Raw genomic sequence first — 25,731 nt, 5'->3', positions numbered from 1 at the left:
CCTAATCTACACCAATTATGTGTACTATTGTTTTGGGAGAAAATCAAATTTAATTCATCAAGTATCATGCAATAATTATTTTTTTGTACATAATTACTTTAACATATACACATTCAATTTTTTTTTGAAAGTCACATTCAATTTTTAATTATCACTGAATTTCCAAATCTTGTTGATTTGATTTCTTTTAATGAAATTTGTTAACTCTATACAAATACGCAATAGTACAATTATGAAAGCCTATCATTTTCGCCATCTAATAAGCTCGCGAAGAAATGATTATCAATTTATGATTTTCTTAATTATTATTTTTTGAAGATAATAAATTTCGTTAAGCGAATACTAAATGGACTATTTTTAGTGATAATTGAAGCTAAATGTAAGCACAACAAAACAATTATATCATAATTAATTGGCTAAAATTGGTAATCTCAACAAAGTTTATTTACTAAAAAAAATATTCTTGAAACTGTGTGGTTCACTTTTTTTCTTGTGTATGTTGTCAAAATAAATAAACATTATGAATGATAGATTATACTTTCCTAAATTATTCTTCTAAAAAACACTAAGAATAATAATAATAATAATCTATTAACAAAAGTAAAACATATGTATTATTTATATAATTCATTAACAATAAAATTAGAGACTGGATTTGTGACAAAATAAAATATAATATGTGATCTTAACAACAAAAATAAGCTGCAAAATTAGAGTGTTTCCGAATAAACTTTGTGACAAAATAAAATATAATATGTGATCTTTTTTTTTGAAAATATAATATGTGATCTTAACAACAAAAATAAGCTGCAAAATTAGAGTGTTTCCGAATAAACTTTAAAAAAAGTAGGAGGATTGGTTTCCAAGTTAAAAAGATTACAAGAAAATAAAGTGTGGTAGATAATTAACTTGAATGCTCAAAGGTATTGAAAATACATAATTAGAATGGGATACAAAAGTGTTATGATGTTTCGTTTTATCACTCACATTTCTCGAAAATTAATCATTAACAATAATGAATTTGCAATCAACATCATGAAATCATTCATTCCATTGGCCCCAACAATTTTCATAAAATCCACCGAACAATTTAATTGCCTCTTGACCCACTAACTTCAATAGGGATACAAAATATTAAATTGAAGAATTCCTCCCAGGGTAAAAAAATCAATGTGACTCAACTAATTAATATAGGCTAAATTTTTACTTATTATACACAAAGAATTGTATTTATTTTTTTGAAAGCTACTGGTTCTACTACATTGTAGTATCTGTTCATGTACTTTCTCAAAGTACTGAAACACAATGAACCAATAACGTCTCCACTAAGGCTCGAACTCATAATAATATTCCAAATGAAAGTCCAACCCGAATACCATTAGACCATATAGTCTTAGTATACACAAAGAATCTATTTCATCTATTGTTATTAATTTATACCGAGTAATTTCTTATGATAAATTTTACTTTTATGACCAGTTGAGCTGCTCATGTGGACCAAAGACATGATTAAATTTCTTGACAAATATTAATTGTATACTTTTGAAAGCAAATAATCGGTGTCACCTCATGACATGCTTTAATTGGTAGGAAAAAAATGTACCTTTTAAAAATAAAAAGTGTCAAATAAACGAGAATGATTTGGTCTACTAATTTAGATTCAGTTGAGGAAATAGTAGATAAATACATTTACAAGACTGGGAGCATCAAAAACTCTGTTTCTAAGCAGATAAAGGCCTAATAGCCAACCAAGGAAAACAAAGCAACAATAATTAATGCAAAATTTGAACCCCAAAGACATTGATAGAGAACACCAACAGAAGAGAAGCTGAATCCAAAGTAAACAAGATAATGTACAGGAATAAGAGTAGAGATTATGCAGGCAATGCAATCATAGGATGCAGCTAGAGAGTTGCCATGGCATAAACTCAGAACCCACCAACATGTTGCCTTGGAACATTCCCGAATCTTCCCGGGGTCATCGTATTGCTTCCATAGGCAGGAGGAACATTGCTCGCACCAGGGCAATCTCTTGACCAGTGTCCAGTCTCCCCACATTTATAGCACTTATCAGAAGCACCACCACCCGGGTTCATTGTATTGCTTCCATAAGCGGGAGGAACATTGCTAGCACCAGGGCAATCTCTTGACCAGTGCCCAGTCTCCCCACACTTATAGCACTTATCAGAAGCACCACCACCGGCACTTGGCCCAGAACCTACTCTACTGTTGAAGCCACTGCTGCCTCCATATGCCTGACCTTGATTCCTCGTGACATTAGGACAATTCACAGAGTTATGGCCCGTGCCACCACAATTGTTACAGCTTGTGTACATATGGGAACTAGGCGGTGCTTGCCCAGAACCACCATATTGATTCCCATATGGACCGGCTTGACTTGTCTGCACTCTGCTTCCAGGCGGTGCTTGCCCAGAACCGCCATATTGATTCCCAAATGGACCGGCTTGACTTGTCTGCACTCTGCTTCCAATAGTTCCAGCACTGCTGCCATAATTCATAACATTACTCCCACTTTCTCTAATTCCACTTCCAAATGCAGTATTGTTCAGTCCTGAGCTTGGAGCTACATTGTTAGCATTTGGAGCCACAGAATTAAATTCCTCTGATTTGAGCTTATCAATCATGTCCAGAATATATTTGGTCTCTGATTGGGGATTAACCTTCTCAACTTTTACTGCAGTAGACTTTACACGCACCTCATCGCTAAACATTTCCTCTTTGACCTTCAATTTGAAAATATACTTCTTAAAAAGAACATTTCGCATAACTTCTTGAAATCTCTCGTCTTCCTGTTCTTCATTTTTCATGTAATGCAATTCTTTCGCAGGCATTCCAATGATCTCCTCACCACATTCCTGGAATGCAGTTACCCAAGTCAAGCCAGTATGATCCTGAATCTGGAATTGAAGAATGTATCGATAATCACATTCATCAAAAGTCTTATCACATCTTTCACATAGCCACTTTCCAGTTGCATCATTTGTGACCTTTTTATTACACTGCCGTTCCCCAATCATGATGGGGCATGCATTGTAGCAAAAGTTTTCTGGTTTAATGTAACTTAGAGTGGCACTAATAGTGATCCAATCTGGCTTCTCAGAAGTCCCTAATTTTTCGTCTTTGATCTGAGAGATGGTCTTTCTCACATCAGTACGGCCCATAGATGTTGTTTCTCTAGAGATGGATATAACAGGGGCATTCTTCCCATCCTTGTCAAACCATTCCCTAAGTTTGTGTGCCTCAGGATAATCAGGTTCAATGAACATTTGGCTTGGAGATATAGTCCCTATTGCTTTCCCATTGAAGTCATTGATTCTGCAGGCTTTCACTGCCAATACAGGGAAGACACCAGAATCACACATGTTTTGAACCGTTTGCCCTTCTGCATTGCAAAAATTTCCCCACAAAGTCAATTCAACGCTTCTACCAGACATGTCTTTCAATTGGAGGGATCTTTTCAGAGTTTCAGTTCCATTTTTCCTCATGATTGAACTACTGGGACTAATAGATGAGACTATACCAATCACATCTATAACAGTATTGTTGTCCATTTCTTCTATTTCACTTATGGACCTAAAGTGAAATTGCTGTTGAGGAATTGATTTATCATCCTCCAAGCAAGGCTGTACTGTTGAAGTGCTTTCAAGGTGAATTTCATGATCATTTCGCAGGTTATTGAAAGCTTTTGCTCTGTCCTGGAGAACTCTCACGTTACCTTTTGAAATCAAATATACTTTATTTGGTTCAATCTGGTCGTAAAATTGGTCAGCCACTGCATTAAAGCATGTTACCCTTATTTCCCCACCATCGGAATCAAGAAGATCAAAAGAGAATACTTTACCATCACCTCGAGCATTATTGTAGTGTCTAAGTTCTCCTTTTGCAGTTACCCTGGCCTTTATAGTCCAACGGTTTTGATAAGGATTCAGAGCAGCAATAGGAATGATACGTGGAGGTGCTTCATTCCTAGCTACGGGCCCTCTATTTGAAAACATTGGTGATGGATGCTGATATGATGGCTGAGGTGGGCGCAAATAACTGTTTGTGGAAAGTCTGGAAGCCCCAGCACCAGATTCCACTTTGGGATAAACGGGTGCACTTGGAGAATTACATCGAGGTAAGTCAACATTGCTGACAGCACTACCATGACCAACCTGGCGATTTGTCTCAAAAGGTTGAGAAGGAATTCCTCCAGAGACATTTGGTTTACTTTCAAAGCCAGTAGCACCTCCCCCTGAAGTAAAGGACTGAGGATTGCCAGTTGCAGACCCTGACTGATTCACATAAGACTGAACTGGTGGAGATGTCCTTGCCATGGGAGGGGTTACGGGGGTATTACCATTCGTCTTCAGAGGAAATTGTTTCGGGTCCCCAATAGGATCACACGTGTCAAGAATCACATCCACCTCAATGATAATGATTATCCTGCACAGGATTTCAAGGGTCAATAACAAGTAGTTAACAACAGAATAACAGCCAAGACAACAACCAGGGTAGGCATCACTATACAGTATTCTATTCCACAGGTTAATAATATTTATCATGAAGAAAATGAGGTACAGGAACATGTGAAGGGGATAAAGCTAAAGTGAACTGCAGAAGGTTCATATGGAACATAACCTATGTGGAACTACTAAAGCGTCTACATTTATACACAAACACTCATATATTGCATTGTCTTAATTTTTAAATTACTCATATAACACTACAAAACAGTTGACAGCCTTCTCTGCTGTGATGTTAAGGAGAAATGTGTCAGCCATTTGGGAATTAGATGCATCTTATAATGATCATGACCAGAGGTCCAGAAATCAAACAGATTGTGAAATCTTGACAATTCAAGACAATAATTTACATTAAAGAAAGACAAAAAAAAAAAAATTATAACATGCAAATACAAGTTCATTACTATGTATGTATCTAAGAGATGTCAAACTCAATGGAAGGAATTTATAAAATGACAGACACTAACTAAAAAATACTGGAACTTTTCGATTTCCCAAATTGAACCTATAAACAATATCCTCTCATAAATAATTCAATGATAGAGATAAAACCCAGACACCGAAATCAGTTTTGAGAACATCAAATAAACACCTATAGAAATTAGAAGTAAAAATCATTTATCATCCAGATTAACACAAAGGCGCGAAAATCGATACGGTTCATATATCGTAGATTAGTAAAATTGGATATAAAACTGAGTTTTAAAGGAGACATTACATGCGATTTTGGATGACATTACAGACGAACTGATTCAATTGAATAATGGAGCCTTTCTGGATCTGCTGTGACCGAACAAGATCGTTGCGCTGCGTGGCCAACATCCCTTGTTGGAGGAACTCCCCGTCGGACAGCATAATCCGGTACCGCTCATTGGCGCTGCTCTGGTTCTGGGTGTTCACAAGCCGTATATCGGCGACCTGCAGCACGGGCTTCATATCGGCGACCTGCCCTTCGCCGTTTATCAACATCGATATCGCGCCTTCGGACAGGTTAACCGGCGGAGGCATTTTTCCCGCAAAATCTGAAACTTTCCGGTGAGAATGAAGAAAGAAAGTAAGGTTTTCGCGGGGGAACAAAAGTGTAGAAATCCGAAAACCCTAAAAAGTGCGTTACGGTGAGCGGGAAGGAGAAAATTTGAGAGAGTGGTGAAAAAAAAGGGCGGAGTGGGAGTGGTGGGACTTTCTGGATTCTAGTGGAAGCTTTGCTGGCGCGTGACGCACGAAATGTTTGAGCGCGTGCGAGCTTTTTCAATCGTCCTCATGGTTTTTGCGTAAACGGTCCCTTTACTTTTGCAGTATTACAAATCATGCCCACTGGAAATACATTTTGTTTTAAGAGTTAATACCCAAAATGGTCCCTAGACTATGCCATAATTACCAATTTGGTCTTCAACTACCATTCTTATCAAATTAAGTCTTCAACTATGTAATTTTTACTCAATTAAGTCCTCAACTATACAATTCTTACCCAATTTAGTCCTCAACTATACAATTCTTACCCAATTTAGTCCTCTGTATTAATTTGACTGTTTGTTGACTGTCAAAAGTCGGGATAAAATTATAATTTTACAAGATTTCTCCTTGCTCTCCATTTAGCAGCGCCAAATCATGCAACAATATACTCCGATCAGATTTCGATCGTCAAAAAATCGTTGGAAATCAAATTCATGGGTTATCCGATGCATAACCACTACTTCGATACTGACAGGTTTAGAACCCAACCGGAGCTTATTGCTACATGGTTTGGCGCTGCTAAATGAGGAGGAAGGAGAAAACTTGTAAAATTACAACTTTATTTCCACTTTTGACAGTCAACAAACAGTCAAATTGACAAATGACTAAATTGGGTAAAAATTGTATAGTTGAGGACTTAATTGGGTAAGAATGATAGTCGATGATCAAATTAACAATTACGACATAGTCGAGGGACTATTTTGGGTATTAACTCTTGTTTTAATGGTGCAATTATGTAATGTGTATAATGTATAATTAATTGATTTAATTATGTAATGTGTACTATTGTTATATATATGATTCATAGAAAAAATCCTTTAAAATCTCTTCTCATAGTATATCCCAACTTATTATGTTTAACTCAATAATGACAGACTCAACGATGAAAAAAAAAAAAAGACAATTGACAAAGTAAATTCAAGAGATCATACAATTTATCATAATCTAAGAATCACCATAATTTAACAAGAGATTTAATCAGTGTGCCCGACAACGAAAACTATGTGTATGTTACACTTAAAAAAAAAAAAAAAAAAAAAAAAAAAAAAAAAAAGAGAGAGAGGAGGGGTGGAAATAGGTCGAGTCGAGCCGAGCTTTGAAAAATTAGGCCTGGGCTTGTTACGAAAATTTAAAGCCTGAGCCTGTATGTATGCTTTTTGTTAGGCTCAAGCCTGAGCCTGCAATTAGCCTGGCCTGGCCTAAAGCCTTTTAAAAAACATGTTTAATATTTAGGTCATTAAAAATGCTTCAAAGTATGTCCTACCTTATAACCTATTAAAGCCTACATGTTAAGACTTTTTAAAAACTTATCTAAATAATATATACTTGGGGTTATATTGTAAATATATAAATATTAGGTATAAAATAGAATATATATATATATATATATATATATATATATATATATATATATATATATATATATATATATATAGGCCAGGCCTGTAGGCCTAAAGGCCGAGCCTGGTATATATAGGTCTGACCTATTTAGTTTAATAGGCTTTGAAATTGGTTTAAGCCTGGCCTTTTTACTAAACCAGCTAGGCCTAACTGAGCTTTAATTAGGCCAGGACATAGGCCCCTACAAGGGGCCTGGCCTATTCCCACCCCTAAGAGAGAGAATCACCATGATGGGCTAGTGTGTGCAATGTCCAGGTGTTCAATGAGTTGGAGCGGTGATCGATTGAGCATTGAACGTTTAAGTAAGGCATATGCATGTAATCATGTAGTATTTACGCATGTGTAGACATATACTTTGAGTAATATGCTTCTCTAAGCCAGACCATATTCATATAGTGAATTAAGGTCAGAGTAACTGAGCAAATCTAGTATTACGATACGCCGTTCTAATCATTTCGCCCCTAGAAGCTTTTCCTTTTCAGACTATGGAAGCCATTGGGTAATGCACATAGAAGGTTATGTCCTCGATGAATTTCTTAAAGGTAACTATTCAATTGAACATGAATATACTATTTTTACATGACTCATATGTAGAGTATATTTCATATATGTTTAAACTTAAGACAGTTACGGTTGATTATGAATTAAGTTAATATATGTCATATCTAACTTACATTGCTTCTTCAAACATCTCCAATTCAAAAACAAGTGGCTAAATAGATAGATGCATGTCACGACTATTGCCCAAAATTATGAAAATGAATATATGATTTTAGGGGATTGAGGAAATCACACTTAAATGACAGCTTGATTTGTGTTACGTGGAATATGGCAAGAGTCTATGAGCATAAACATCATCACCCTTCAAATGTTTGAATATTGCGTTACCATAACTAGTATTTTCACCCGTGCGATGCACGGAATGGAATTGTTGTAATATATTAAGAATATTTAAATCTATATATAATTATTTAAGAGTTGATTTCACCAGAGGTCGTTTATCTTTTCTGACAATTCCAAATTTAATTCTAAATTATAGTTATTAATTATTACAATTTATTCTATGTTACAACTCTTACGTTAATATTCTTACTATTATTATTAACACTTAATTACTTTTAGATATTATTATTACCACTTATATTATTATTATTATTATTATTATTATTATTATTATTATTATTATTATTATTATTATTATATTATTATTATTATTATTATTATTATTATTATTATTATTATTATTATTAGTTTCTTTTCAAGTACTGTTAGTATATAATGGTCGTGAGGCACAATAATAATATAACCATAATTAAATATTCTTGTATTGTATTTCGGAGTTAATGCCATTTTTTATCCTATACTTATTGAGGCATTGACACTTTTCATCCTCCATAATAAAAATTGCCACTTAGTAGACACTGTTATTGGCCGTTGGACAGTTTTGGTCCTCCGTCAATGAAGTCGTTTGTTGACCGTGAATTAGAAGGGCTTTTCTGTCTTTTTATGTCTTATTCTTCTAATCTTGTTTAGACCAGCGCTGCTATGACTCCTGTGAGGCGAGATGGCGAGACTTGGCGGCTAAGTAGTAATCGTCGATAGTGAGTAGCAGCGAGGTTCTTCTCCGGCGAGTTGTGGGTATGGCGGCGAGCATACGAGGCAGTAACTCCTTTCGGCGACGGACCAATAAGGCAGATCTGGCGGTACAGCAACAGATCCGGCGAGGTTGGGGCCTTCACCGGTGGTTTTTGGTTCCGGTGAAGCAGAGAGGGCAGCAGGTCGGCGAACCCTCCTATGGTAAATAGCAGTTGTAGTTGTAGATGGCGTGATGTAGAATTTGCACATGTAAGTCCTCCCTTCCATATTGACCATAAATATCCTTCCCATCTCTCTCTCTCTCTCTCTCTCTCTCTCTCTCTCTCTCTCTCTCTGACCACAACTACTTGGTGCACAACCTCAAAAACTCTGTTATTCTACCTGAAATTCATTGAAGTTTCAAGCTGAAAATGTGGAATCTGCCGCTCCCCAAAAATCGCATTGTCTGAGGTGTTGGAATGGCCGGTGTTGACTTCCTGGCTGCTGTAGCTTCATTCCCCAACCCGGATGATAAAATTCGGAGCACCAGCTTTGAGGTCCAAGGAGGTGGTAACACTGGCAATGCTTTGATAAAACCCGGATGATAAAATTCGTCTTGGTCTTAATCCAAGGATCATATCTAAGGTTGCTGATGACTTGCATGACGAAAGAATACTTGATGAGCTTGAAAGGGATGGTGTTGATACATCTTTTATGGTGGTGTCCAAAGGAGGAAACTCACCATTCACATATGTCATTGTTGACAACCAAAAAAAAAAAAAACTTGCACGTGCATTTTCACTCCAGGATATCCACCCATGATATCTGAGGGTCTACATACCCAAATCAAAATTGTCTTTAACGCTTGGAGTAAATATTGTCTACTTAGATGGAAGGCTGCATGAGACTGCTTTGATTGTAGTGCAGGAGGCAAAGAGTAGGGGCATACCTATTATAGTTGATGCAGAATGGTTAAGGGAGGGGTTGGGTGATATTCCTGACTTTGCTAGTTATGCTGTATGCTCGACAAAATTTCCACAGGCATGGACTAACGCCCTTTCTATTCCAACTGCACTTGTTTCCATTATCTTGAGATTGATGTCAAATGTAAAATTCGTGATTGTTAGTTGGGTGAAGATGGTTTCTTAATGTTAGAAAGGACTAAAGCGGATAACCTCAGTTTGAAGAAATGGATGTAGCAGTGACCAATGGATGGAGAAATACAAGGATTAGAACATAAAAAGACAGAAAAACCCTTCTAATTCACGGTCAACAAACGGCGTCATTGACGGAGGATCAAAACTGTCCAACGATCAATAACAGTGGCTACTAAGTGACAATTTTTATTATGGAGGATGAAAAGTGTCAATGCCCCAATAAGTCTAGGACCAAAAATGGCATTAAGTCTTGTATTCTGTGAGTCACAATAATAATATAACAATAATTAAATATTGTTCAATTCTATATTCTTCTAAGATTTCTATTACCATCATTAATTATTCCCAAATTTAACATAATTAAATAATTTGACCAATTATAAAGAAAGATTATTAAATAATGCACGAGACAATTGTTTAATTAAAAATTTTAAAAATTCATTAATAAAACATAAGGTTCTCAAAGTTTTTTCTTAGAATTTTAAGAATTCATTAATAAAACATAAGGTTAATAAAGTATTTTTTTTAGAAATTGATGGGCCAAACCGCCTGCGGCAGTTTGCGGTGGATAGATCTCGAAAAAATACACGATTTCAAAAAAAACATTTGTCCAAAACGGACAATGGAGTCAAAAGTTATACCGTGCCGAACTTTTGACACTTTACAAATTTTTTTTAAAAAAAATTAAAGACCGGTTCAGCCGGCGAGGCGGCAGCTGAGGAGGCCGATTCCGGCCTTCCTCGCCGCGGCCAGCAACACGATTTTTGCAACACTGATATATAAAATAGATATTGATTAGAATAGGAATAGTATTACACAATTTTATAATATTACAATAAAATTTTAACCAAGAATTATTGTAGAAATCAATATATTTTCTTAAGAAGAGAGATGTTTTAGGAATTTTGTTACATATTGATTAGAATAGGAATTTTCTTATTGTAGAATTTTGTAATATTACATATGCATTAAATTAATGTTTTGGGCGGGAAGTTAAACTTTCAGGATTTTGTTTTTATATATAGTATAGATTGTATTACACTATTTTATAATATTAGAATTGAATTTTAACGCAGAATTACTGTACGAATGTGAAAGTAGAAATCAATATATTTTATTAGGAAGAGAGATGTTTTTGGAATTGGGCGGGAAGTTAAAATTTCAGGATTTTGTTTTTATATATAGTATAGATTGTATACTTGGACTATGTGGTCTAATGGTATTCGAGTTGGACTTCCATTTGGAAGATTATGAGTTTGAGCCTCAGTGGAGGTATTACTGGTTCTTTGTGTTTCAGTAGGTTGAGAAAGTATATGAACAGATAATACAATCTAATAGAGTTAGTAACTTTCAAGAAATAGTATGTTTTTGGAATTGGGCGGAAAGTTAAAATTTCAGGATTTTGTTTTTATATATAGTATAGATTGTATTAGACTATTTTATAATATTATAATTGAATTTTAACGCAAAATTATTGTACGAATGGGGAAGTAGAAATCAATATATTTTATTAGGAAGAGAGATCTTTTAGGAATTGGGCGGGAAGTTAAAATTTCAGGATTTTGTTTTTATATATACTATAGACTATAGATTGTATTATACTATTTTATAATATTAGAATAGAATTTTAACTCAGAATTACTGTACGAATGTTAAAGTAGAAATCAATATATTTTATTAGGAAGAGAGATTTTTTAGGAATTGGGCAGGAAGTAAAAATTTAAGGATTTTATTTTTATATATAGTATAGATTGTATTACACTATTTTATAATATTAGAATAGAATTTTAACGCAGAATTACTGTACGAATGTGAAAGTAGAAATTAATATATTTTATTAGGAAGAGAGATTTTTTAGGAATTGGGCGGGAAGTTAAAATTTTAGGATTTTGTTTTTATATATACTATAGACTATAGATTGTATTACACTATTTTATACTATTAGAATCGAATTTTAACGCAGAATTATTGTACGAATGGGAAAGTAGAAATCAATATATTTTATAGGAAGAGAGATTTTTTAGGAATTGGGCGGGAAGTTAAAATTTCAGGATTTTGTTTTTATATATAGTATTGATAAATCAAATGAATAAGAGTTAATTATCAAAAAAAAAAAAAAAGTGTAGTTCACACAATAATTGACAACTATTTTTTAAATAAAAAAAGGAGAATAAATATATAAATAAATGTAAACATTATATATATATATATATATATATATATATATATATATATATATATATATATATATATATTTATTTATTTATTTATTTATTGTGCGTTATGTGAAAAATTATGTGTACTAATTATACTTGTATAATTATGTGGGAGGTCAAGAAATCGAGTTTTGGAGGCGTTGTTGACTCTTTGTGCTTCATTAGGTTGAGAAAGTATATTTGAACATATATTACAATGTAATAGAGTCAGTATCATTAAAAAAAAAAAACATGTACCAATTATACTTGTATAACTATGTATTTTACACAATGCACACTGTACCATTAAAATTCATTATATGTACAGCATATATATATAATACTACAAGTTCATAAACTCCATACATTACTTGACATGTATCCAATTTTATCTCTTTTTGTGGTTTGGATAATTTGAAGTATATACCATATATGCAATCATGCATGAGACAAAATTGGAAAAAAAAAAAAACAAAAAAAAAAAAAAAAAAAAACAATATACATGCAACGTATAGTAACATCACACACTGAAATATGACTATTTATCTATCATTTCATATATTTTGTGGGCAAAAATTAGACAAAAAACCTCATTGAGACAACTGATCAGAAATATATTTACAGAATTGCTTGCGGACAAACAATTTAATGTGTGTGCAGTGGAGTCTTGTATAGCAATCAATGGAATGCATTATTTAACGATGGAGACATCGCCAGCTGGCAATAATATGAAGTCATGGGCAACCAATTAGCTATAAGCTATGGTCACAAAATAGAGTTTTTATCTATAACAGCTAATAACGGCTGCTTACCAATTAAGAGGTTGGTTTTACGACTAACCGGTAATTGATAGCGGGCCAGTATCACCGTTAATAATGGAGAAGAAGTATTTTAAAATTGGAATAAGGTTCAAATTTGTCACTGAACGAAACCTGAAAATGCAATTAGGTCACTGAATGAACAAAAAGTGCAATTAGACCACTGAACACTCTAAAAACGGGCAATTAGGCCACTGAACTCTCCAAACGTATGTAATTTCACCGGATAGCAGGTTACCATCAATTTTAGTAGGTTACCTGCTTACGTGGCAGCTGAGTTGACATTTTTAATAATTAATTTTAATAATAAATTTTATAAAAAATTGAAAAAAATAAATAAAAAATAAAATAAAATCATTTTTATTTTTTTTAAAATAAAAATTTATTAAAAATAATTTAAAATTTATTAAAAATGCCAACTCAGCTGCCACGTAAGCAGATAACCTGCTAAAATTGAGGATAACCTGCTATCAGGTGAAATTGCACATTTTTGGAGTGTTCAGTGGCCTAATTGCACTTTTTTTTCGTTCAGTGGTCTAATTGCATTTTCAGGTTACGTTGAACCTTATTCCTTTAAAATTTTAATATGAAAAAATTAAATCAGTTTATGTTGAAAGATTGTTTTTTTTTTTTTTTAAATTTCTCACCCTAAAATGAACTAAACCATAATATAATGTGGGAAAGAATTGAAGTACGGCTAGAAATGTTTGATTTTCCGACCACCACAAAATGGTCGGAAATGGCTGATTTCCGATAGGAAACTCTAGTTTCGACCACATTTCTTTCCACTCCGGGTATCTGGAAAATGAAGTAAACCATAATGTGGGAAAGGAGGTGAATATGGAAACTAGCATATGATACACACAGACACATACATACAGCAGTAAAACTATTATATTGCAGACATGACAGCATTTGAAGACATTCAATTCACTCATCACTCACACCCATTAATCCAATCGCATTAATTTCACGGCAGCTACCTACCTCTCATCACCGGCCCAGAAATTCTTCTCCTTGGGGCCAGTCGGGCCGTCTTCTTCAAACAATTCATTGGGCAGTATATTCACCAGACTCTGAAACAGATCTTTCACGCCCCCCGTCAATATCCCCTCCACCTTCTCCACTTCCTCTTTAAGCTCATACGTAATGTGCGGCCCCCACTTCCTTCTATAGTTCAGCCACGCCGGCTCAACCACACTCTCCGGCGCCGCCACCACCGAATACTTCGCCCCACACTCCAAAACCAAGTTACTCTTCGCAGTGTCGTTCCTTATCCCGATCTCGTCGTTGGGCCCTTGCAAAACCACCCCCGGCGCCGAATAATTCGCGTGCCCGTTCCGCGACGCGTACGCCACCGGCTTGTTGCCGCCGTCGCTGAACTCCAGGTCCCGGGTGTCCACCCACGCGCCGCTACTGTGGGCAGAGAAGTACATTCTGTACAGAACTCCGGTGAAGTTGCTGATTCTTAGAGTCAGATGCTCCCAGTCGCCGATGTGTTCCCCGGTGCGGCCTAGCGGTATGTTGAGTATCCCAAGCTTCGCCGTCGCCGGACCGTTGAACGGATAAAACAACCAAACCACTATGTCGGTGAACGTTCCACCCAGCATGGGTTTCACGTGGAGATAAACCTCCGTACTCTTCAAATCTCCTTTCTTCACCGTCTCCTTCGCCGTTTCATCCACCGGCAGGTCCAGCCAGTACGTCCCGTCGTTTGACCCGCCCTGCGGGAGGTTTTCGCCGTCAGGGTTAACGGCGACGGGGTTAGACTCGTCTCCTTGCGTGTACAGCAATGCCCCGCTGGCAAAATACCAGTTGACGGAAGACGTTAGGTACGTTTCTTCTGGGTGGAAATAAACCACCGGAGAATATTCTCGGAACAATGCTTCGATTTGGGCGAGGTTAGGCATGGAAGAAAACGTAGTAAAATTGTTGTTTTTCAGACAAGATAAAGATATGGCGGCTGAGCCGTCGATATTAGCCGCAAATGTCCCGACAGGGACGCCTTGGGCTTCTATGTCTCTATTGCTTGGTCTCAAACTGTTGACATTAAAGCCGTTTGGGTCACTCGAGCTCCCCAGTCCCCAAACCCAGCTTTCAACCTCACAGTTGTCGGTGAAATCTTCCCGGACGCACCGGATTTTGTCCGCCGGGGGCTTTTCCGGCGACGTGGTGACGACGTGGCCGACTGCCTTGTACCCCTCCGGCGGAACAGGTAGCCAGATATATGCAGGGGTAGTTTGGTTGATTTTCAGAGCCTCACTGCTCCATACAAGAGTGTAATCACTCGGCGGCTTTAGAATGTCGGCGCCGGTACTGTTGTCCTTTCCGACCAGAACCCAACCGAAAAGCGGCTGGTTGTTGGGCTGCCCGTAGTAACCCAGAACGGAAAAACCGTCAGGGATGGACGACGGCTCAAAGATTGTCGCTCCGAGGTTGTCGGGCCCTCCTTCGTACGTTACCCAAACCTTCTTGAAAGCTGAAATCTGGCAGACATGGAGCCCTCCCAGATCAATATATCCACTCCCAAATTCACCGCCTGTACACATATAACATAAACAAAACACTGTAAAGATCAGAACTTTGACAACAACAAACTTAATGAACAATAATGACAACGTTAGTTATATTCAAGAAAGTTGAGAATATATATATGCAGAAATTGAAGGACCTGATGATGAAGGCCAGGTGGGCAACGGGGAAGGAAGCTTGAAAGCGGAATCAATGGGGCGTGTTTGGGGTTCGTTTTGTGAAGGTAAGCAATTCCCCATTGCTGTGGATTTTGAGAACTGGAATTATTGGCAAAGTTTAAAGGATTCTTGAGAGTTCTAAGGGTGTAGTGGGCAGATTTATATAGAGGTGATGATATGATATGATAGTCATTCATGGGTGTCTTCAACCTCATATGAAACCATAAACCGCACGTTTTTGTTTTATCTTCCTAGACAAATTCCCATGCCATGTCCTTCAATTATAGGAAATTTCGTAAATTTTAGTTTTTTTAACTTCAAAATCATGTACTGTTCTTTTGTCCTGCACTATTATTTTTATCGTCAATGAATTTGAAAATTGAGAATTAAAAATGACAAACTACGTATATAATATGATCATAAATCGAACAACGGAATTAGTCGTAATCTTATTGTTATCATTATAAAATGTGAATGACGTTTACATATTAGTATTCGATCTTGGAGATATATATATTCAGATTCGACCCACGTTGTTAATATATAATAATGTCTCAAATGTGGAACTAAATTATAATCAATTTGGTTCGTTAGAAGGTTGTAATCACTTAGACATTATCGTATTTGTCAAAGGAATATAAATTATATAATCAATTACAAGGAATATATTTATAATGGATGGATTAATGGTTGATGTTTGTCTGATATTTTACACTGCATGATAATTTTATTAAAAACACATGATTGTTTTGCAGAAATTATGTGTAAAGACACCAAATACTACTAAAGGTTATTAAACACTGACCACACTGGCTTAGTTCAATGGTTCAGTATCAGTATTTAAGATAAAAGATCAAGGTTTGAACCTCGATCGGCAGCGCGGCAGTGTTGGGATTATGCCTAAAGTGAGCAAATCTCTCGTGCGGTATTTGACCCTATATACTTCATCGTGATTTACACTCTCTCAAATGCTCTGTCGGGTTGGGTTATTGGGACCCTTGAGATTGGGGATTCAACCTTTTGAGAGAAGAATGTTAATTACGTTATTAAACACCACTATTTTATGAAGGAAATTCGTTGTAATACTTTAATGATCTTACTAATTATTATTTACGAAAAAACCCACAACTGCGTGTTACCCGAAAACGCGCTTATAGGTGCAACTCGCTTGTGATCAACTCTAGTTGACAATGGACCACAAAGAGATAAACCAGTATATGTTGACTCATACCAAAAAATTAATAAACAATTCTAACGTAAAGTCAAATTTGAAGCCTTGCCACTATCAAGTCAATTGTCGGATCAATTTAGTTTGGATTACTTTATAGAAACTGCTAAAATGGCGGGGATAAAAGGTTGTAAGCTTGTATGACCCAATAAGTAAGGGTAGTTTAGGGACTAAAAATTACTAACTTCATATTGAAGTCCGGGGATTATATATGTGGACACAAAGCAATTGAGGAGGAAAAATATAGTTTAATTATAATTTAAAAATTATAGTGAAAATACAAATTTCATTAATTATTAACGCTAGGCTGTTACGACGTTATCTATACAGTATTATATTACAATATATATGAGATTTGGTTGGTGCAAATCAAAGTCAACACCTACCAAGGTGAGAAATTCAAATAAATTAAATACTTGTTACACATTTTCAAAAAAAATAAAAAAAAAATACTTGTTACACAACTAGTAAGTCTGGGTCAATATATACCTTAACAACCCCCAAATAATACTTATTTTCTTTCTTCTATTTGTTTTTTTTTTTTTTCACTGCAACTTTTGTTACTATGTGGTCTAATGGTACCCGGGTTGGACTTCTATTTGGAAGGTTGTGAGTTCGAACCTTGGAGGCGTTATTGGCTCTTTGTGTTTCATTAGGTACAGATAGAACAAATACTACATTGTAATAGAGTAGAAAGTATATAAACAGATACTACATTGTAATAGAGTAGTCGTATTAAAAAAAAAACACCAAAAATCTATAGAAAATATCACATCGAAAGGAATATTCTTATACCAAATTTTATTTATCTTCAACGCATCACACCAAATGTTATTTTATACAAAAATAATTTGATTTCTCAAAATTTAAAAGTTTATTGGTTTGAATTTAATTAGTTTAATATAAAATACAAATTGTAATGTAAATAATAATATTTAAGTACAATTTAATTTTGAATATAATCATTTTTTTTTGAAAACGAATATAATCATTTTAATTTTGTTAAAATTATGTTTTATGTAATTTAATTGTTAATTTATCTATATTCAATATTAGCTTCGTTTCAATAAAAGTTTGTAATGTGAAGACGTGAAGTTGTCAACTAACCAATCAAAATGTATGCAAGGTAGATCATTAACTAATCTAGACCATATATAATCAAAGTACCAATTTTACTTATAATATGGCATATTTGAAATGAATTTTCAAAAAAATGGCATGTTGTTGGTTGTTATAGAGCACGCAAGATACCATATATATATGACAACTCCCATGCACAAATATTGTAATAAACGTTACTTGGATAATGAGATAATCTCTTGGTACAAGTATCCAATATTAAGCTTTCATAAACGTCAAGCAAGTTAATTTCGCATTTATTATTATTATATCATCATCTATTTTGATCAAAAGATGAGAGGAGAAGGGGTATAGTTTTTTCAAAACTTACGTTAGATTAATCTTAAACCTCCATAACTCTTAGTCTCTAGTTGTTGGTTACTTGGTTTCTTTGTTTTCTTTTGTTGTATCCCAAATAATAAATAAATAAATTACACAACATGTGGTTATACCTGATTGAATTCAAATTTGCGATGTTATTGAAGGAAATAAATATCTTAAATGGACCACAAACAATTATATTATTGGTACAAGTGTACAACAATGATTTGGAGACGACCCATTCAAATTGATTAGACACTAAATTATTTAGTAATCACAATGCCAATTTAATTCTAAGTACGACTTTAATTTTGACCTTTTTTGGTTTAAGTCGATTAATTATAAATAATTTAGGCTAATTTAACCGGTTAAATGAGTTTTATTCATATTGCACATTTGAATAACGGTAGCAAATTTTTTCGTTAAAAAAAAAAAAAGTGTACAACAATGATTTGATTATGCATGCATGAGATAGAAATTAATGAACTCACGGATGTAAATGTTGTCATCTAATATTGCACATGCATGTTTTGCATATGTTTGCTTGTATATATAAATATATAATATATAAATATAATAATGATGACAGAAGAGTTAAATGGGTACTGGAAGTATAAATTGACTTATCCTCAATATAACGTTGCCAGCCGGCCACCTGTATTCATATCATATCGATCTCTCAGCTCGTGGATCATGCTTATGCCTTCAACTATAAAATATGGACGGTGGATCATTCACGCGTAACAAAAAAAAAAAAAAAAAAAAAAAAACCAAAAATTATTAATTAGGATCAAGATTACAATATTAATAAAAGGATACGTGTAATCAATGGTCAAGTTAAAGTGTATTTCATTATTCCTTAAGGGCATCACGTTCCGGCCCAAAGGATATAAATCATGGTAATTCAGCTGAACAGAGACTAGACATTTACTTATTGTCCATAAGGAGCCTTTCACTTTGAGAGGTTGCTCCCACACTGCTACTGGTGAGACGTTCTTAAGCTTTACATTGTGACCAATTGAGTTGTTCATGTGGACAAGTTATAGTAAATTTCATCAAATCGGGAGATGTAAATATAAATCAAAAGTTCAATACATGTGACACCGGGACATACCCCTGATTACACGTTATAGTAAATTTCATGCTTGGCCATATCGATGTTATAGCATTTTAAAATTTAATATTTTTAGCCTTGAAATTAAAGGAATAGCTGAGCGAGTTGATGAGTTATCCACGAGTTGGCATTGATGTGCTATTATTGTTCTAAAAGATTTAGAAATTGTGAAAGAGACATTAAAAATAATAATAATAATGAGATATAACCCTACAAGTTAGCATCGACAGGGACTCTTAGAAAATTAAAAATAGGTTCGCACAAGTTTAACTCACTGAATCAGTGAATAATATTTGAAAAGAGAAATTAATGTTTGAACCTCGACAATAATAGTGTAGGAATTATGTTTAAAATGGACAAATCCTTTGTGTGTCCTCGTACTGGCATTTAACCCTACATGCTGAACAATTGAGATCCTGCATGCTGAATAATTGAATCACCATAATTTATATCCCCTCCCAAATGTATATGAATTATTTTTTTTTTTTTTTGAAAAACCAAAAAGATATATTATTAGATCAAATGAATTATAATTAAAAAAGAAGTTTATTACCTGACTCGATTATTGAAGAATAGTAAAGTACCTTCTATATTTCACTTTCAACTGCTTTTAATTTATTTTAATTTAATACTAATCCCAATGATGAATCGAATAGTACTGTCCATTGAAATTCTCTAACTTGACATTGAGTCACGTGTCTTCTGAAACGATTTTATAGTAAGTTTATCCACTGGGAATTTTGATTTTGAATCCATTTTCGCTATCATTGATAAGGAGCGTTATGCTGTGTAACCGTGTGCACATACTCTATTAAAGTTTTTGAATTTAATAATTGTATTTATATATTTTAAATTAGGTTGTAGGTTAAATAATAAGTTCAAAAGATCGATTTCACAAGTATCAATCTTGTATTTGGTCCTATAAATTCATAAGTTCAAATTATATATTGAACATTTGGTTGTGCAACATATTTATGAAAATATTGTAACAATATTAAGGAATTTATTAGAACAAAAGCATTTAACTTGTAGGTGCATTGACATTTAATAAATTATTTAGTGATTGATAGAGTCTTTAGTTTATTCAAAATTGATCCTGGGCTATTTTGGTTTGTAAGGCTCAAGACAATTTTGTGAGACATATAAATAAGACTCATCATGTTCAGTTCATTTAAAGTGGACATTGAAGTTATTTGGAAAGTTATGGTGTATGTTTAAGATTTCAAATTTATGGACTTAAGTCTTTGGTTTATTGTCTAAGTTATTGGAATACTTCTGTGACTTGACTATCTTTTGGCTATTTTTGATGAGTGGGAGTGACAGACGTGTCAACTCCAAGCTCTTAGTCGTTAGAGGTAGTGCTTGAGTTAACGCAACTGTGTGCATCAGCATGGTGTACACGGTTGCAAAAACGACGTCATTTTGATTTCCAACTTTTAAAAAAAAAAATCAGTTTCGATTGTCGTTAACGCCGTTATGTTGTGCATAATTTGAACTATACATCCATAACTTCATAACTATACATTCAGAATTGCATAACTACACATCCATAACTTCATAACTATACATTCATAATTGCATAACTACACATCCATAATTTCATAACTATACATTCAGAATTGCATAATTACACATCCATAACTTCATAACTATACATTCAGAATTGCATAACTACACATCCATAACTTCATAACTATACATTCAGAATTGCATAACTGCACATCCATAACTTCATAACTATACATTAAGAATTACATAACTACGCATCAATAACTGCATAACTATACATTCAGAATTGCATGCATAACTATATATTTTTTTTATAACTCATAATGTACATTACTACTGTAAAGCACAATGTCATTATTCTAACTCATAAAGTACATTATCTTACCCCAAAAGTTTCATTATTCTAACACAAACTATACATTATTCTAACTCATAAAATTCAACAACGTCGTTTCGGACCATGATTCACACAATTGTATAATTTGCCATAAAATTCAACAAGAGCCAACGTCGTTTTGTTGAGAGAGCATTTGGCTCATCATTCTAACTAGGGCTGGGCTTTCAGTTCGGTCTTAAACCGAAGTATTGATCGGTACTCAATTTAAGAAAATCGATCGAATCAGTTCGGTTAAAATTCGAACTGAACTAAAAAATCGATCGCTTTTATTATTATAATAAATGTATAATATAATATATTAAATGGCCAATGTGAGATTTGAACTCTTAACAATTAAGTTAGAAAGCAAAAATTTTACCCATTAAGCTATAACACATTTGCATTAATATTGACATTTCTATGCTAATAAATGTATACATTTTCATTAAATGTTATACATTTCAATTATAATGGACAAAATTGTCCCTACTACATTCTTATTAGACAAAAGTACCCTTTCACCGTTATAACAACTTTACTATTTAATTATAACTTTCATAATTCTATCATTATTATCATACACATATATCTATGATATTTTTTTCCTATTCTTTCATTATCATTTTATTAAAATTATTATATAATTAGTTAATTACTTTAATTGTTGATTATATTTTAATTAAATTTCTATGAATGATAAATCATATATGTGTGTGTGTAGTATATATATATATATATATATATATATATATATATATATATATATATATATATATATATATATATATATATATATATAGGCACGCACACGCACCAATATATGTGACCGAGTACTAGATTAGTATTATAGATATTTTATTTATTTACTATTGTAAAACAAAAGTATAAATTATATCAAAAAATTGTTTACATTATTAATAAAAAAATATAAATTTTGTTCATCTCTATAGTTTTTAAATACGATGATTAAAACTTACTATTTTAAGGAATTGCAAAATATAATTTGAACTATAACTTGTAATTATTTGCATTTATCAACTTTTTTAATGTTGGGCATAAATTTTCGCGTATCACGCGTACAAAATGCTATTATTATATATAAATAATATAATAATTAATAATTTCAATTACTCAAGTCCTCAGACCTCAACTCTAAGTCGTAAGTCCTAACATTTGGTGTTTTAATAATTCTTATTTTTCAAATATTAACTATATGGATGGATGATTCTTCATCTTGTCATCAACAAATTAAAACACTTCAAGTGGCACTCCAAGTGAGCCAACTGAACAATCGGTTTGGTTAGGTAAAAAAGGAAACGTTCAAATAGTGAGCTCCGGTGCACGATATAACGATTGTTTGAAGTGGAGCATTACGTTGTGCAACCGTGTGCGCCATGTATGGTGCACACAGTTGCAAAAACGATGTCATTTTGACGTCCGATTTAAAAAAAAAAAATCAGTTTCGATTGTCGTTAACGACGTTATGTTGTGCATAATTTGAACTATATAGTTCATTTATTCTGGATATATAGTTCGAATTATGCACAACATAACATCGTTAACGGCAATCAAAACTGATTTTTTTTTTTTAAGTCGGACGCGTCATTTTTAATCAAAATGACACCGTTTTTACAATCGTGTGCACCATGCACGATAGCGATTTGAAGTCCCATGCACTACAATATGTGGGCCTTAGGATATTCATATATGTTTTGAAGTAATAAACAAAGAGGGTATAGTTTGCAAAAAAAAAAAAAAAGAGGGATATTTAGGTTCAAGTACCCAACGAAAACACAGGCTATGGCCCAACTTTTGAAGACACAGTATAGGACATATAAAATGAGTGGTCCAAAGGCATGAAATGGCAATAAAATCTCAAAGTCTAGCCCAAAGAATCGAAGATGGCAACTTATTATGTGGACCCGGGTCCCCATGCAATGTGAACTCATGTTTAAAATACATAATTTACATATTAATACAGTCACTAATCCTCTCACTGAGACAAAACACTCGTGTACGTATAAACTATGTCTATGGGCTAGAAGATTGATTGTGTGCAACTTATTTAAATAATTTAGAACTATGTCTATGGGCTAGAAGATTGATTGTGTGCAACTTATTTAAATAATTTAGATTTCCGCCAACCCTAGGGCTCGAACCCAAGACCATAAGGTTAAAAGCTTATTTAAATAATTTAAATTTCCACCCACCCTAGGGCTCGAACCCAAAACCATAATGTTAAAAGTCTTGCACTTTACTAACTGAGCTAAATGGGCAAGTGACAAATTGTTGAATGATGCCATTAATGGTTGTTATTCTCAAAATGAAAAGGTTAAGAAATCTAAAAATTCGTTTACCCTGAGGCTCGCACCCTGTGCTATCATTTTAAATTTTTGAAAAACTCATTTGTGACAAGAAACTCAAGTACTTGCAAATGCGATTTTTTATTTTTTGTACAACTTTAAAAATGGAAAAATGGCACTTTTTCCCCCTGTGTTATATGCTTATAGCACTTTTTCCCCCTGAGTTATTCATGCATTCACATTTGCCCCCTCAATTATTATAGAAGTGACGGTTTTTTCCCCTGATAATATTAAATGGACATTTCTACCCTTAAAACAAATATTTTATTTATTTCTCTTCTTCACCAAATTATTGCTTATACGTAGGGATGACCACGGTTCGGTTCGAACTGAACCAAACACTATAGCAATCAAATTAAAAAATTTCGGTTATGATTCATAACATAACCCAATATTTGGGTTTCCGTTTATTAAAATCGTGAACTGGAAAAAAATGGATCCTAAACCATGAACCGGAGGTTCAAATCGGAACAACTACTAGCAATAGCTTAAATTAGAATTATAATATTTGCAAATAGTGCATGTTTTTTTCCGCATTTATATTGACTCTCACATATAAGTATATATAATCGCGATTTAAGTTTTATTTTGAACCGTCGGTTCACGATTTTTGATCCAATTTGAACGGTTGGTTCAAACTTTCTTTTAAATTTTTTTTTTATTTTTAAAATATTCTAAATTTAACACTTAATGTATTTTATTTTTTTCAAATCGTGGTTATAATTTGTTGGAGAAGAAAAATAAATGAAATATTTATTTTAAGGGTAAATATGTCCATTTAATATATCAGGGGGAAAAACTGCCACTTAAATAATTTAGGGGGAAAAAGTGCTATAAGTATATAACAAAGGGGGAAAAAGTGCCATTTTCCCAAATTATCTTATTCTTGTCACTTCTTCCACAAATGGCACATTTCAATCAATTTTTCCGCTAAACACTAACCATGACACTCCTCTTGCCGCCACAAAATTAAATTTCCCTCGTCATCTTGAAGCCCACACACAAACCCCATTCTATTTCGATGGCTATTCACCACAACATTGTAGTTCTCCTTCACCAATCCACTCGTCGATTTGCTCGGGCATTTCATGTAAGGAGTTTCCTAACATAATAACTTGACAATGACATAGAGCAATAACCATCAGGCCCATCACCTTAAGTATGCAATAGGTTACGGTCGAACTGTAAATCATCTTGTAACTCTTGATGTGAGTCGAACTTGTAACCTTATAATTATCATAACCTAATCAACTCAATTTTTTTTGAAGAAGAAGAAACCAATGTGGTTATATTTATAAATAACTCAAAATTGAGTCAGGTGGGATAGTATCCTAGTATATAGTCGAATCGTGATTAAAAGCCTCAGCTGCTAACATATGCGCTAAATAATTTTGCGATATAGGAATAAAAAAACTGAACAATAAGTAAACATAGCTATAGTAGTCCTACAGTCATCAAGGGCATAACCAAGGTAGGATCGAGCTTGAATCTCCGATGTGGTTAACTATGCCTGAAGTGTCTGGCAGTCTGTGAATAGCTCAACTGACGATTCGCCACGTGCTCTGAGTCATGATAAAATTTCCTTGCACGCAAGAACCTCGACCATAAGCGGTGAGAAACAGTTTTGTAAGGGTGCGCTGTAAGCTGATATGTATCCGCCGTAGGCATCGAACAATACCACTCCAACTGTGGCTGTCTTCAAGTGTGGCCGGTACCCGGCATCGATAAAACAACGCACCAGCGGCATTGTTTGCGTTCCAGTAGCAGCGGTAACGTGCAGCTGCACGGGTGGCTGTGGTTGCACTGTTCTGACAGTAGGAGGAGCGGGCTGTTGCATGGAAGATGGCGGCAGCAGGTTGGCAGTGCCGAGGCCGGCTGATCGTGAAGGGGCAGCCGAGTGCACTTGCTGCCACGCCTGCATGGATGCTATGGCCATCGCAAGAATCTTCTTTGGCATCGGTAGGCATGCATTCCAAACGGCATCGTTCCGGGCTTTCCAAATGTTGTATAATATTGCACCTGTAAACAATATCCCATTAGCATCTAGAACATTTAGGATTACTCTAAACCATTCCTGGAAAATATTCGTCACAAAATGGGGGAGTG

At 34.3% G+C, this 25,731-nt stretch overlaps 2 protein-coding genes across 6 annotated transcripts; both read right to left on the bottom strand.

Annotated features, from left to right (window-relative positions):
- Positions 1 to 1,604: 1,604 nt before the first annotated feature.
- Positions 1,605 to 5,688, bottom strand: LOC109149826 (replication protein A 70 kDa DNA-binding subunit A). 3 transcript variants are annotated; one of them, XM_019297834.1, is made up of 3 exons: positions 5,245 to 5,688; positions 2,198 to 4,446; positions 1,605 to 2,137 (listed from the first exon to the last, which is right to left on the bottom strand). In XM_019297834.1, exons 1-3 carry the CDS (start codon positions 5,532 to 5,534, stop codon positions 1,929 to 1,931), a joined length of 2,748 nt encoding a protein of 915 aa, XP_019153379.1. In that variant the 5' UTR covers positions 5,535 to 5,688; the 3' UTR covers positions 1,605 to 1,928. The 3 variants fall into 3 exon arrangements, with proteins under 3 accessions (XP_019153379.1, XP_019153380.1, XP_019153378.1); XM_019297835.1 differs by having other exon boundaries at positions 1,605 to 2,398; positions 2,471 to 4,446; XM_019297833.1 differs by having other exon boundaries at positions 1,605 to 4,446.
- A 7,903-nt stretch (positions 5,689 to 13,591) lies between these two features.
- On the bottom strand, positions 13,592 to 15,920 carry LOC109149839. Of its 3 annotated transcripts, none has more exons than XM_019297847.1 (3): positions 15,577 to 15,919; positions 13,879 to 15,444; positions 13,592 to 13,842 (listed from the first exon to the last, which is right to left on the bottom strand). In XM_019297847.1, exons 1-2 carry the CDS (start codon positions 15,674 to 15,676, stop codon positions 13,889 to 13,891), a joined length of 1,656 nt encoding a protein of 551 aa, XP_019153392.1. In that variant the 5' UTR covers positions 15,677 to 15,919; the 3' UTR covers positions 13,592 to 13,842; positions 13,879 to 13,888. The 3 variants fall into 3 exon arrangements, 2 of the variants coding, with proteins under 2 accessions (XP_019153392.1, XP_019153393.1); XR_002049017.1 differs by having other exon boundaries at positions 13,764 to 13,780; positions 13,816 to 15,444; positions 15,577 to 15,918; XM_019297848.1 differs by having other exon boundaries at positions 13,782 to 15,446; positions 15,582 to 15,920.
- Positions 15,921 to 25,731: the final 9,811 nt, after the last annotated feature.

Source organism: Ipomoea nil, unplaced genomic scaffold (genome assembly GCF_001879475.1).
Source record: "Ipomoea nil cultivar Tokyo-kokei standard unplaced genomic scaffold, Asagao_1.1 scaffold2159, whole genome shotgun sequence".
In the NCBI taxonomy this organism is placed as follows: domain Eukaryota; kingdom Viridiplantae; phylum Streptophyta; class Magnoliopsida; order Solanales; family Convolvulaceae; genus Ipomoea; species Ipomoea nil.
Note: the sequence above shows the minus strand (reverse complement) of the source record. Positions and strands in the feature narration are given on the sequence as shown.

Bases quoted from the DNA above. Each gene is read 5' to 3' on its own strand.
- LOC109149839 (XM_019297847.1), bottom strand. From the start codon at position 15,676: ATGGGGAATTGCTTACCTTCACAAAACGAACCCCAAACACGCCCCATT. The intron at 15,445-15,576 runs GTCCTTCAATTT...ATATGTGTACAG, and splicing joins CACCTGGCCTTCATCATCAG to GCGGTGAATTTGGGAGTGGA.
- LOC109149826 (XM_019297833.1), bottom strand. From the start codon at position 5,534: ATGCCTCCGCCGGTTAACCTGTCCGAAGGCGCGATATCGATGTTGATA. The intron at 4,447-5,244 runs GTAATGTCTCCT...AATCCTGTGCAG, and splicing joins AATGTCATCCAAAATCGCAT to GATAATCATTATCATTGAGG.